The sequence below is a fragment of the Mus musculus genome, chromosome 2, assembly GCF_000001635.26.
Source record: "Mus musculus strain C57BL/6J chromosome 2, GRCm38.p6 C57BL/6J".
NCBI lineage: Eukaryota > Metazoa > Chordata > Mammalia > Rodentia > Muridae > Mus > Mus musculus.
Window position 1 is genome coordinate 110,262,924 of NC_000068.7, and position 14,539 is coordinate 110,277,462.

The 14,539-nt window shown below is 36.1% G+C and overlaps 1 protein-coding gene across 4 annotated transcripts in view; it reads right to left on the reverse strand.

Annotated features, from left to right (window-relative positions):
• Positions 1 to 1,132: 1,132 nt before the first annotated feature.
• The window catches only part of Bbox1 (butyrobetaine (gamma), 2-oxoglutarate dioxygenase 1 (gamma-butyrobetaine hydroxylase)), a 50,758-nt gene continuing 37,351 nt past the window's right edge, over positions 1,133 to 14,539 (reverse strand). For 2 of the 4 annotated variants that reach the window (XM_006498823.4, XM_006498822.4), the window contains 4 exons: positions 12,636 to 12,741; positions 7,092 to 7,288; positions 5,305 to 5,471; positions 1,133 to 2,691 (listed from right to left, as the gene is read on the reverse strand). In XM_006498823.4, the coding sequence (XP_006498886.1) occupies positions 2,531 to 2,691; positions 5,305 to 5,471; positions 7,092 to 7,288; positions 12,636 to 12,741 (631 nt within the window). In that variant the 3' untranslated portion in view covers positions 1,133 to 2,530. Of the gene's footprint in view, positions 2,692 to 5,304; positions 5,472 to 7,091; positions 7,289 to 12,630; positions 12,742 to 14,539 lie in introns of all 4 variants that reach the window. The other 2 variants (XR_001781096.2, NM_130452.1) reach the window with 2 other exon arrangements.

A 14,539-nucleotide genomic window follows, 5' to 3' on the forward strand; every position in this document is an offset into this window, starting at 1 on the left:
TGGAAAGATCTCACACTCACTCTCCACTGGTGAGGCAAAGGCACATGAAGAAAAGAATTCAGTGGATCTAAATATGCACATGAAAAGAGAATATATTTCCCAATTTCTATTCTCCCCCATGTTCAAAATTGCTTTCAGATTTTAGGCTGTGTATTTACCATGTTGGGGCACTTGAATGACATTGAAATCACTTGTGATAGCGATCAGTTATTGATCTCTAAACAGTCTTGTCCTTATTTCTGGTCACAATCCAAAGTATTAATGGTGGGGACTAATCTCTCTCCTTTCCAGGAATCTAAGTCCAACCTGATATCTATCTTGAAGAAGCCATACCTATAGTGATAGGAATTTCCATAGGAATTAAATAGTAAAAAAAAAGAATCATAATCCAAGCTACATTTTCTTAGGTAGGACAGTATTAGATATTATCTGCTTTCACTCATCAGTTATTGTTAATTATGTAGCTTTTAAAAAGCAGTGCTGCAGTCAGGTGATAGTGAAGATGGGGTAGTAGATATCAGTATTGTTGACTTTTCAAAAACTTAGAAAAACTCACAAGGGACCACTGCAGACAAAGGGCCACTGGAACACTCACTTAGCAGAGGTTTGGAGATGGACCAAATAAACAAGAGTGCCAGAGGCTGTCTGCACATGCCATGTGGAGTGCCATCATGGTCACTTGTAGCCTGGAAAAAGATTACTGCACTAGGATCTAAATAGTCCCATAAACTGCATGTATAGGCCCCTACTATTTATAGTGTTCATCACTGTTTACTGTACGGCTTGGAGCTTTTTACCAGTAAATCACTTCTGTAGACCTCTCTAGAGGAGGAGATGTTATTGATGTCCCTACACACAGACATGTCCCATGATCAGGACTGCAACTGCTGAATTCTACCAAACCATTGAAAGAGGAAAATACCAGTACTTCTTAGATGGTAGACAAATTAGAGAAGGAAGCCATGCTAACAAACTCTTGGTAAGCCAGTATTATCCTGATATCAAAACCAGATAATAATAATAGACAAATAAGCCAACAATAAAAATACTACAGACTAATTTTCCTGGTGAACATGGATGTAACTTATTAATAATTTTAAAGCTTAATTAAAGAACTTTTTAAAAAAGATCATACACAGGATAAAGTTGGTTTTATTTGGGGATGCCAGGATGCTTTCAACATATACAAGTTGATAAATATTAATGCATCACACACGTAAGTTATGGCAGAAATCACAGTCATCTTAATAGAGTTAGAAAAAGCCCATGAATTCCCTCATGATAAAAGGTTGGAAGAACTAGGAGGAAAAGAAAAATACCCCTCCATATTAAAGGCCAGATATGACAAATCTATAACTGACATCATACTTAATGGAGAAAGACAGATTTTCCCTTTAAAATCAGAAATGAGGTAACAGTGATCACTCTTTCCATTCTTATTTAGTGCAGTGCTAAGAACCTTGAATGTCCAGATGGGACATAGAGGAAAGCAAATACGGATAACTGTGTATTAAGATGATGTTGCCACAATGAATTCCCCTTCTTTGCATAATAAGTAAAGTTACTTAGAGATTTCTAGAAACATAAAGTTTACACAGATTCAAATGTCAACAAAATGAAATATGTTGGTACTATCAGAATCTCATCAAATTGGAATTCCAAAGCTTCTTTTCTCATCCGTATGGGAGGCTCAACAGATTACAACTTCATTCTGTGCTCTGACATTTGAGTTCTATCACTAGGGGAGTGGCCATGCAAAAAGATGAGACCAGCTGGTAAGGCTGTCCAGAGGCAAGCAGCCATCTTGTCCATTCAGGTAGGTTGGCAGTATCTTTTAAAAATTCATGAGTTGAAGACAAGGAATGAAGAGGAGTGTTGTGTCCTTAGGTGAGGGCAACACTGGCAGTCTGTGGGAACATTTCTCTAGTCAAGACAAATTTAGAGGGACTAGATTTTTCTCTTCATTTGGCTTACTTGGGTTTACTGTCATGACTTAAGGATGACAAACAATGTTGGGATTATCAAGTAAATGAGTTCTCTAAGCATGGGCAACAAAATTCTGCAATATATAAAAAATAAAACAGAGCTTCGAAAATATGAACACTTTTCCAAGCATGCTAAAGACATGCAATCATGAAAAATGAGATCACGTAGGCAACTGAGCAGGAACATATTTTAAGATCTTTTATTTGAAACACAAGCTTTAATCATTTATAAAACAGTTTTATTTGCCAGAAAGATTTGTTAGATATAAAACTATTTGTAGGGGGGGTGGTTTGGTAATACTTGCTAATGCAAAGTCAGAGAGCTTATCCCACAGAAGGGATGCTTTGAGACTAACCCTTACCATGACACTAAATAAGAGATATTGAATATGATTGCAGGGAAGAATACCCTGATGAGAGAAGCTGCATGTTCAGTTTTAAAGAAATTATTATGTGAATGATGTTGATCATGATATGAGAATAACCAGGTTATAGATAGGAGCATTCAGTCACTGGACTTGCACTAAAGTCTAAGGCCAGGAGATTCAGTTCCCATTCGTGACTCTCTGTCTCAGAATACGAAGCCTTGACATCACTACATCCCAGTCAGCATACGCTCCTTCCAGATGGCGGGATATCTCAGTTCCCGCCTCATAGCTACGACGTCCATGAAGCAAGCGCCAGTTGTCGAAGGTAATCACATCACCTAATTAGGGGAATTTTTTGACATGATTAATTTGAATTTATATGATTTACAAAAATAGAACTTATTATTTACAAAGTAGAAATTATGCCTTTGGTTGCAAATAACAAAAATTTCATGTTCAAATCTGTTGCCCAACATAGTAATAATGAATAAGAATGAACTATATTCACTAAGAAACCAAATAACAAGAAAGTAAAATATGCAAGATGCCACCATTCCTCAGTTCACACATGCAAAAAAAATCCAGAATGCTTTCTTTTGTAAACATCACTACACAATTTCTTTTTAAACTAATTTTGTTCTTGGACAGTTTTTACATGTAGATAATACATTCTAGTTACCCTCCTCTCCACTCCCCCCTTCTTTCTCATATCTCCTTCTCATCTTTACCACTACCTACCACCATGATATCCAGTTCCTTTCCTAAATTCTTAACCTTTGATTATTTTGTGACCTCTTTAATTTTATTAAGGCCATGTGTGACTATTGGGTTGTAGCTCTCCATTGGAACTTGTCAGGGTCATCTGCAGAACACAACCATAGGTAATGGTTCTCCACATACATCCTACCACTTACACTTCATAGTTTGATGGAGTTTTATGGGCATGGCTCTGTGAAAGATTTTTCTTTGTGTAAGGCTTTTGTGTTCTAATTTTTTGTTTTGTTTTGTTTTGTTTTGTTTTGTTTTGTTTTGTTTTGTTTTGTTTTTGGTTTTTCGAGACAGGGTTTCTCTCTGTAGCCCTGGCTGTCCTGGAACTCACTCTGTAGACCAGGCTGGCCTCGAACTCAGAAATCTACCTGCCTCTGCCTCCCACGTGCTGGGATTAAAGGCGTGCGCCACCACAGCCCGGCTTGTGTTCTATTTTTACAAATTTATTAATAATAGACATTCTGTCTCAGTTTAAGAGCTTTAAGTAACTGTAAGGATAGTGAAATTTTTGGCTGATAGCCTTCATATTTTATATACTTTTTTTCAAAAAGGAAATACTGAGAACAAAGCAGCATTTCATCTCCTCATATGTGAGAAAACTCAAATCAAGGCATTTACCCAGTTTGGATTCCAACTCCTCTTATTTTTTGTATGTATGTTTCCCATGATATTCCTGTTTTATATGGTGTTATTTCTAAAATAAATCTGCTTTGACTGCATGCCAAAGGCTTTATAGAGTTATCTAGTTCTATTTATGCACTTTATTATCTCAAATAAAATTTCTAAAAACAACTCAGTTAGGTTTGATATGTGGGTGTCTGTAGCCCCATTTACTTGGTGAGTGAGGTAGAAATATTACTGAAGCCAAGCTCAGGAGCTAAAGATGAGTCTTTATGATATAGCGAGGAGAGAATAAGGGAAGAGAGGAGAAAGAGATGAAGAGGTTCAGGTGGCTTAAGAGATGTCTTGGCATTTAAGAGTATTGCTTTTCCAGAGGATCTCAATATCCAACACTCACAGTGTGGCTCAAAGCTCTCTGTAATTCCACTCACTAGATGTTTCATGTGCTTTTTGGGATTCTGTGGACATTATATAATGTGTAGTATACAGAAATGCATCAGATAAACACACACATGAAAAGGTAAATAAAATCTTAAAAATAAAACAATTAATGTTCAAATAGGCCAAACCAACAGAAAGAGAAGTTATGCAAATAATTCTCTTTATTTGCAAATAACATGCAAATCTTTATGATCAGATCTAGTTTTCAACATGGTGTCTATTGTCAGTAAAGATACTCTGTAGTCACTAAGAAAGATCTTATGTGTTTGTTCCCTTTGTGAAAACTAATAGTTATGCTAAATACTGCACATATTTAATTAACTCAATTTCACTATTCCATAACATATACACATCTCAAAACATATAAGCTATAAACATTCACAAATTTATTGTGAATTGAAAAAATAAATAACAAGAAAAAAATGATCCAAGTTTGGTGATATTTTAATCAGCAGAAATTGTCTAGAAAAAAATATCAATACTTCCATATGCACTTCAAGTCTCTAGGATAGGCAGTCCTGATTTTTTTGTTATTACTATCTTTGCTAGTTAAGATATATTAATAAACATTACTAATGTATTTTGGAGTGGGAGTTACAACGATGATTTTGTTTACCAAGAGAGAAGTTTAAAATTAATTTTATTTGTACTCTATATTTTCACTATTTTGAGAAGTGATGCCTTTTTATGAGTGTGGGCAATTCATGTTAGAATCTAGGTTGTGCTTATGAAACTTTCATATAATACAACATTTGGTGTAAGGAAAGATAGCAAGCATTCTTTCTTGGATTTGAGCCAGGGTGAATTTAGTTAATAAAATATGGAAAATCACACAGGTGACACAGAAGAGTTTTCAAAAAGCTATCAGGGCAGAAAATACAAAACAGTTTTAAAATTAAGCATGGGTTTCATCTGGCCTCACTTTGAATGACTCTTAGATGGAAAGATCTTAAAATCTCATGTGCTAGGATTTCCATGAGAGTTTGAAAACAGGACTATTTTTAAGTCTGGGGAGTCAGCAACCGAGAAGTAGAGTTGTCAAGAGTCTGCTATTCGGGCAAATTAGCTGCTCATTAGTAGTCTGCAGTAGTACTAACCTGGATGTCATTTTATTCACTGACCTGGATTCATCTTGAAGGTATACTTGTATTCTTTGCTGTTCATGAGGTCAACAAACTCTTTCAGAGCAGCGTAGAAAGGCTGAACTCTTTCGATGGGGACATCAAAGACTGTATCTCTGGTTGCATTGTTGAAGTTGACGCGAACCACTTGGCCTTTATCATCCAACCTATTTTATTTGAGAGGCAAAATTAACATCTAATAAGTGTCAATTTCATTTGGAAGATATGTTTGAAATATAGCATACATAAAAACATACAAATTAAACATAATGGGGTGATGTGGTTTAGACACATATTCACATTATGCATATCGTGACTACTTATATCAAGCTAAAATACTAAACAGCATTTTAAAAAAGTAGTGTTTAAGTTTAACCGTCAAGTTATAACTAAGATTCTTGATGTGCTAAGTGCAATGGTACATGCTTGTCAGAGGGTGAGGCGCGAGGATCTCAGGGGTGAATATAATGTGAACCTCACAGTTTTCAGAGAGCAACTTAGATTTATTTTTATCTAAAATTTATTCCTGAAATTTATCTTTTCTCTATCCTTCCCATCCAACCTATGTAGAAAATCTATTTCTATCCCAAAATTATATCTGTTAGTGGTTCGCTGAATTCTCACTTAGGGACGTTGACAATGCACGTTTCATCCTCAGCAAGTCTTCAGAGCTACAGGTCCCCTTTATCATCAACTCTGCCTTCATTTTAGAACATGCAATGTTCTTTTTAAACATTCACTATAATTTGACCGAAAAATTTAAACACCCCGCTTTACTAAATATAAGCTCTATAAGTGTAGGGTTCTTTGTTTTTTCCTTTGATGCACCCCAGATACTAAGCAGTGCCTTGGCCCCAATAAACACTTGGAAGGAATAAGATTATACGTCAGCCTATGACTTGATAGAGAGGGAGAGAGAGAGAGAGAGAGAGAGAGAGAGAGAGAGAGAGAGAGAGACAAAGAGAGGCACAGTTAATTGAGTATGTAAAGAACAAAAAGAAAAAAGCAAAGCATTCTAATTAAGAACAAGAAGAAACTCAGTCAAAAAAAAAAAAAGTAAGATGTTTCTTGTCCTGTACTCACAATGAAGTTTAAGGAAAAAAAAAACCCATAAAGTAGTCTATGTAGGACATGAATTATGATTTCTGCTGACTTAGAACTCTATGAGAGATGTTGCATTCTTAGTCCATGTTGCCAAAATGATTCTGCTCCAGAGATGCTCAGGGGATCCAGCTATGGCTAAGTAGCACTGTGCAATCTTCTAGTATGGTCCTTGTAATTATGGTCTAACGAATGGACTGAGACGTGTCTGGGCAGGGAGCCACCCAGCTGCGACACAACTTTTGCAAAACAAACACTATCTTTGCTAGCATGAAGGATGTTGAAAAAATTTGGGGCTGGTGAGAAGTATCTTTTAAAATGAGACCAAAACAAAATGACAAAGTTATGAAGAAAAAACAAGAGCTTCTGGTTGGCAGGATGTAACTCCTGGGTCATTTTCAGTTCTATTGTCACTTCCAGCTGTAGAAGCGCTAACACCTATAATCATATCGATTATGACAAGGCATAGTTTATACTTAAAAAGTGAGTTCTTAGTTACAAAAAACTAACATTGATTTGGAACACATTTTATATCACTTAGAAACTGTTTTTTTTAATGGAAAATCATACTCTCTTTTTTTTTCTAGCACCTTATTAAGTCACAGCTTTGAACATAATGAGAGATTTCTGCTGTTTAACCCTCAGGCCAGTTGTTCCAATGACAGTGAATTTATAAGACTACTCACTCTATAATCTTGTGTTTAGATTGCACAGAGAAATCACAGTAATCCACTCCAATGTCTGTAAAATCCACAAAGGTCGAGGAGAGAATATGGAAAGCCTGAGGGTTCTTCTCCTTGAGCTTTTGGCACACGTTAAACCCATCCACAATTTCAGAGTCACCTCCTGTGACTGTTTGCTTGATACAATGCAGAAGCTGAACCTGAAGGAGAAATGAGAAAGAGTTAAAGATGATGGCACCTACTTTAAAAAAAATCAGTATGTTAAATATTTAAGAGATAGAAATTAAAAATGAACAAACTTAAAAAAAAAACCCTATTCTCTTATGTCAGTATTGAGGGGAATTAACAATGAAAAGTTGCTTATAACAATGCGATATATGTCAAGCCTACTGAAGTTGGGCATAAGAATAATGCTCAATAGTTGGGCACAAATCACAGCAGTTGTAGACAAGAAGCACAGCCTGCTGCTGCAGGCAGGGAAGCCAACGACAGAGGCAGGTTTAAACTGGGTAGTGGACTGTGGATAAGACTTGGGTTACATTAAATAGGATGAGAATGCAAATAGGTGACTGAGCTGATAGGTCTGAAAAATGTGTAGTCTACTGGATAATAAAATCTTGGCTACAGCAGATGGTTACAGTGGGAGAGGTAGGCCAGGCTGGAAGAAGGATAACTGACTTTTGTCCCCAACAGTTTTAAATGTCAGATGATGGATTCTTGTACTTGCTCTTTTGCATAAGGATCATTCACTCTGGAGATAATATGGACCAAACTGAAAAATACCTTATCTATTAGTCTCGTGGTGTTGCGCAGGCACACTAATTTTAAGATGGGAACATGCCAAGCCATAGCTACTTGCCACTCTAATGAGACAGTTCACACATGAAGATGTAAAGGCAATGAATTAAGGTGGGACAATGGGAGGAAATGGTAAATCAAACGAGGAGAGTATTAATTGCTCCATGTGTTAAGAGAACATGGTGAACATATTACAATTTGAGAGACAAAACAAAAATTAATTTTGTTTTTGTGACTAGGGTTTTAATTGTTTCTGTGACTCCTTCTGGTGAGTGAGTTTAGGTTGGATGATTCTGAGGACCTAAATTTAGAGGCTGGTTTTCTGTTTGAAGGAACTAATGACATTCTGTTGGGAAAATTTTGCTTTTGCTGATTCCAATACATTTTAGATCATTGTCTCACTGATGTAACCAAATATCCATACTTGAGTGGATATTAGTGTTAGTGAGAAAAATATTTGCTTTGCTTGGTTTTCTCCATAGATGGTCTAGAACAGTGGCTTTTAAGGCTTTCTAATATAGGAATCACCAGTACCACATGGCCATTGTACACTTGAAGTATAGTTATTGTGGCAAAAGAATTTAATTTAAAATTATATTCCATATTTCTTTTTCCACATGCCTGCATATGTTTGTGTACATGTATGTGTTTGTATGCCTGTGGGTCCATGTCATAAGTGAATGTATATGAACATGTGAACATATTGTAGACTCCTAAAGTTACCATTAATGGTTACTTTCCATTGCTCTCCACTTTATTTATTGAGGCAGGATTTTTTGGTTGAACCTAGAGCTAGCTAAATAAGTTAGCAAACAAAATAGGTTGATTGGAGTACATATTGTATGTTTTATCTGTGCTGAAATTACAGGAGAGATGCAATGTGGGGATCCAAACTCTGGTCTTCACACATGCCTAGTAGGTGTTTTATCCACTGAGCCACAGGTTTTATATCAATTCTTTTGATTTTATGCATAAACTATTCTGAAATAATTATTTTCTGTATATTAAATTTTATGATGGCATTTAGAGTTCAGTAAACTTGTCTTCAGTTTGAAGATGGAGAGATTCAAGTATAGACGTATCAAAGTATATAACAAAATTCAGTTAATATGTGATAAATATGGTACTCAATCTTTGGCTCATTTGTCACAAATCCAAAACACAGAAAGTCCCCCTCATTTCAGGGGATCCATTTACAGCAATCATAGAAATCCAGTCTTAGGTGTTTATGTGTCTACATATGCTAAAGGTCAATTCTTGGATGATAATTCAAACAAATTAGTAATGATTGAATCTTTAAATGGAGCAACATTTTAACCTTGAAAAGTATGTGCATAAACTGAACAAGGCATTTTAAAAAAGTTATCTCACCAGGTCAAGGAGAGACCAGGTGACATGAAGACACAAAGGAGAAATAGCCTTATCAGCTACAAGTTTACAGAGCTCCAAAACATACAATAAGAACACAAATTTGTTCTCAAGAGAATCACAGTGGTTAAATTCTTTTGAGTTTTGCCATAATGGATCCACTGACTCAAATATTAGTTTAAAAAAGGCCAGTTGATATCTTTTACATATTAGTAGGCCAAATAATATCTCCTTTTGTGTAGGTATGTTTTAACACAATCTTATAAAAGAAAATTGATTATAGAGTCTGACAATATTTTCACCACTAATCCAAAAGCTAAATATACTCCTGTCATATATAAAACCCAATTTTGTTTCACATAAATCATTCAGAATAAAAAAATTCCTTTCTAAATATTTCCTTATGGAAGCATGTGACTTTTGGCCCAGAGAAAAAAGTGAGCAAAGCCACATCTGTGTGTCATTTAAGATGTGTCTTCTCATCCTGATCAAGTTGAACCCTTACCAGGAAAGTAATTTTCCAGATCATTTCAAACATACTGAAAAGAACATTTACCTTTTCTATTTGTTAAAGAAAAGATCAAACTTTGGTGTTAAGAGATTCTTCATAACTCAAAATGGAAGATTCACAGTGACATAGCATATATATGTGTTTATCTGCTAGAATGAAAACAAGTCAGAAATTCGTTATTTAAAAAACTATGGAACGTCATTGGCTTTGGATGCCTCCTTTGGCTTACTGCACTTCATGGCTTCTCTTGAGCAGATTGCTTGTGTTTCTATCATGCACAAGATGTCTTAAGTTTTGAGCTATAAAGAAGTATAAGATTCAGTTACTGTCCTTGAAGAGTTTGTAAATTATATTATGACAATTCCTATAAATAATCTATCACATTTCATGTTATGGAAGTTAGAACTCCACCCAGTTCTGACTCACATGGTGTGTTAAATATATAGGCAGAAATGTAGGTTCAAGTCCAGGTTTTTCATCCATTAGTGGTTGTCCTAGAAAACCTTATGCTTCATGTTCTTGTCTAACACAGCAAGGTATGATCAAGCTTGTCTATCTACCCTAAAGGATTTCTAAGAGAAGTCACATAAAACTGAAAACTCTGAGAAAGCATAAAATACTGAGAAGATGCCAAGCATTTTATTATATTTTAAGTATATTTCAGAAACCATTGAATAACTTTTTTCCTTATGAGTTCAGTTTTTACTTAGAAACAAATTCACAAAAAGCAAAACATAAATGTTCAAGTTGGACTTTTAGTTATCCAGATCCATTCTTTTAGGTTGTTCTACATTTGACAAGCAACTATTAGCAGACAGAAAGTGTTGAGCGGTTTGGTGTCTGTACCACATTCAGAATAAGCCTCACTGTTCCTTTGCTTCCCCAGCTCCTGCCCCAAAAGGTGATCAGAGGAGTCATTTCTCTATCATCTTTTGGTTCAGAGAAATCATGTGGTGTTTTACAATCAACATAATAATTTAAAACATATGAAGCCAGATACTAGACTAGCTTAGCTAACTAAATTTGGCAAGAACAATGGGTAAGAACCAGGGCACAGGGAAAACACGTTCAGTAGAGATGATGGCCAAAAGTAATTCATTTTGATTTTGGCCCATTCATTCTTAATTAAGTCAAGAATTGCCCAACTTTTTATCCATCTCTGAAGATATGGATTTGTATGTGGTTGTTTCAGCTCAGTTCAGTTTAGCTAAAAACTGAAGGGTAGACTGTCTTTAATTTTCTAACTATCTGTTTTTTGGTTTAAGAAAAAAATGATTTAGTAAAAACGTGTTTGCTTTAGGAAGATGATGATTTGTAAAGATGAGGAGGGAAAGACAAGATTCTCGTGGGTAAAATTGCTATGCACGATGCTTCTTCTTTGGCAAGTAATCTTGTTGGTGTGATAGGAGAGAGCATCCACTAAGAGCATGGTTATTCTGTTCCTTATACTGATATCCCTATAATACATTTTCCAGCTTTTCATGAGAGCAATCCACTTTCTTATCTACAGTCTGGGCTAGCCTCATTAATTGCTTAGACAAATAAAACATCACTAAAGAGACCTTACGCTGATTACTGGCCTAGGTCCCAAGAACTCACACATGCTTTGGCTTGCTCACTGAAAATGTTGCTAGTTGTCATGTGAGAAAGACAAGGCTAGCCTGTTGGAAGATAATAAACTAGGGGGAGCAGAGGCAAACCATCTCAGCTCCATCTGAAGTGAGCTGTATCCTAGCCAACTTGGCAGCTGACAAGAGCCAGATGACTGAAAACAAAAACCACTTAGCTGAGCACAGCTCAAATAATAAAAACACATGTGCGGAGTATCTAGCTGTTTATTATGATAATAATATTCACTATTATTATTTATCACTACCAGGGTTTGAACAGCCTAATATGTGCAGGTCAAGCACTCTTACCATTGAGCAACATCCTCTGGGAGTATTTTGTTAAGCTTTTCGTTTCACATGTACTGCCCATCCGTTCAACTTTGTGTGTTTGATGCATGCATGTAAGTATGAAGGTGTGTGCATGCCCATGTGCATGCATGATGAGGAAGGGGCAAAATGTCACGGGTCTTCCTGTACTGATTCTTTGTTTAAGCTGTTAAATTGATGAGGGATATGTGTGTGTGTGTGTGTAAGCAACAGGCCAACATTTCCTCAATTACTCTCCATCTTATTTTAGGAACAGAGTCTATCACTGAACCTGGAGCTTAACAATTAGTTGCATCAGCTGGCTAGCATGCCCTGGAGAGTTTTTTTCTGCCTTCCCAGAGCTGTGTTTACAAACACACACACACACACACACACACACACACACACACACACACACACACACACACACACAAACACACACACACACACACACACACACACACACACATCTTTTTACCTGGGTGACAGGTATCTGAACAGAGGCCTTTATGTTTGTGCAGCAAACATTTTTATCAATTGAGCCAGCTCCAAAAAACCTCAATTTGGAAAGTTTTTAATTCATTTGCTGGTACAAGGGATCACCATATGACTGCACACTATATTTCCACATTTCATTCTTGTTTAATTCTTGTGGGAGTGATATATGTGCAGAAAAATCTCAAGATATACTGCTGTCTTAAAATTTGTCTTGGCAAAGCAAAATGCTCCAATAGTTATATCCAAGAAGAAAGATGAGTGAAAATGTCCTTTTCCCTTTAAAAAGTGAGGACATTCAGAACTTAGGCATAAGACGTTTGTGAGTTCAGATTGAGTTTCAGAAAAGAAGATGGACATAAGTCATATCCAGCAATGAGATATATAATCTAGACTCGGTCCAGGAGAACATTTCTTTCTTGGCCTGGCTTGTGGAAAATGTGTTGAAGCTCACCTTACCCCAGGTGGATGGTGGAGGGCTGGGTAGTCAGTGTGGAAGCTGAGCTTCCCAGTTGTATAAGCCACATTGTTGGCATCAATCTTGTCCTGCACTTGCCAAGTGTGTCTGCAAAATACAAGAAACATGTGTTTTAAAAGGTTGACGCTAAGCCAGAGGAAATGTGTTACAATGCATTTGCTATGAGAGGGGAAATAGAAACTTTCCATTTTATGAAATAATTAACATAATGACTAACAGCCAGAAAAATCTTAACCTTTCTCTTAAGTGACTCTTTCTGAACTGGCACTTCTGTATTTCTCTTGTCAAGACACCGAAGAATAACACACATGCTAGCCTCTCCCACAGGATGGGTAGGGAGGTACACATTGGGATTATGAGTCATTTTTAAAAAGTTTTATCCATTTGATTTACTGCAGAAGATTCATACAATATAAGGTGAACAGTTTTAAGTGAATAGGATAGTGACATTTGGGACATCTAGATGGTAGCAGCACCTCTGAGTAGAGCTATTCTAAAATCATGTTCATCCATAGCAAAACCCTTGTAGGGGTTTGAATGAGAATTTTCCCCATAGGCAGAGATATCAGAACACTTGGTGCCCAGTAGGTGACACTGTTTGGGCAGGTTTATGAGGTATGGCCTCATGAAAGGAAATACATTACTGAGGTAGACTGTGAGAGCTTCAGGCCATACTATACTAGCAGATTTTCTTTTTATGCTTGCAGTTGAAGGTGCAAGCTCTCACCTTCCCGCTCGTGCCCGCACACCTGCTGATGCTGTCATTGTGAATTCTTACCCCTCTAGAACTGTATGCTTAAATAAGTCTCTCCTTCTATAAGTTGCTTTGGTCATGATATTTTATCACAGTACTAGAAATGCAGCAGTATAAAATTCTTATCTGCAGTTTTTTCTCATTCTGTTTTCTTCTAGATCTTTGAGAATCACTGATCAGCTTTCTGTCTTATATGTTTACCTATTTTGAATATTTACTACACATAACATTGTATATTGTTTGTCCTTTTGTTCCTGGCTTTTTTCACTCTGCATAATGTTTTCAAGATTCATTCACAGTGTTAATGCACATGTTTTCATATCACCTCCCTTTATAGCTGATAACATTCTACTGTGTGGAGCCAGGTGTCTGAATTCTGCACTGTTTGAATGGAGAGAAAACTGTGTATTTCTCTACTTTTTCAGTAGTTTGTCCATTTAGGCTCTTTCTATTTTTTGTCTGTTACAAATAGTGCTGATCTGGACATATGTGTACATATATTTATTTGAGCACCTATTTCTAATTTTTAAAATGGATTCATAAAGGTACAATAGAAGATCAAATAATTGTTCTGTGTTATACTGTTTGAGGAATGGACAAACTATTTCTATAACAGATGTATCATTTTAATTCTAACTAGCAATGTGTCAGATTTTCAAGTCCCTCACACCTACACCTACATTTCACAATGCCTGATTTTTCAAAATTGTTATTATAGTCTACTCACTAATGTTGTGTTATTGTGGTTTTGCTTTGTACCCTCCTAATGATCAATTATAGTGAATATCTCACAATGTACTTGCTGGACACCTATGTGTCTTTTTAGAATCATCTATGCAAATCTCTTATTATAGATTGACATAATTTTTGTTGAATCATAATAGTGTACTACATAGCTAGCATTCTAGATTATTGATTAACCTGATTTGTGAAAACTTTCATGTATTCTATGGGCTTTTTCTATTTTCTTGTAAGTTTTAGGAAGATTTATTTCTATTATGTATATGATGCATAATATTTGAGACTATGTGCACCATGTGTATGCAGTGTCTTCAGGGTCAGAAGAGGGCATCAGGTTCCCTGGAAGAGATGTTACCAACAGTAACAGAACTGGAATTTCAGGTGGTTGAG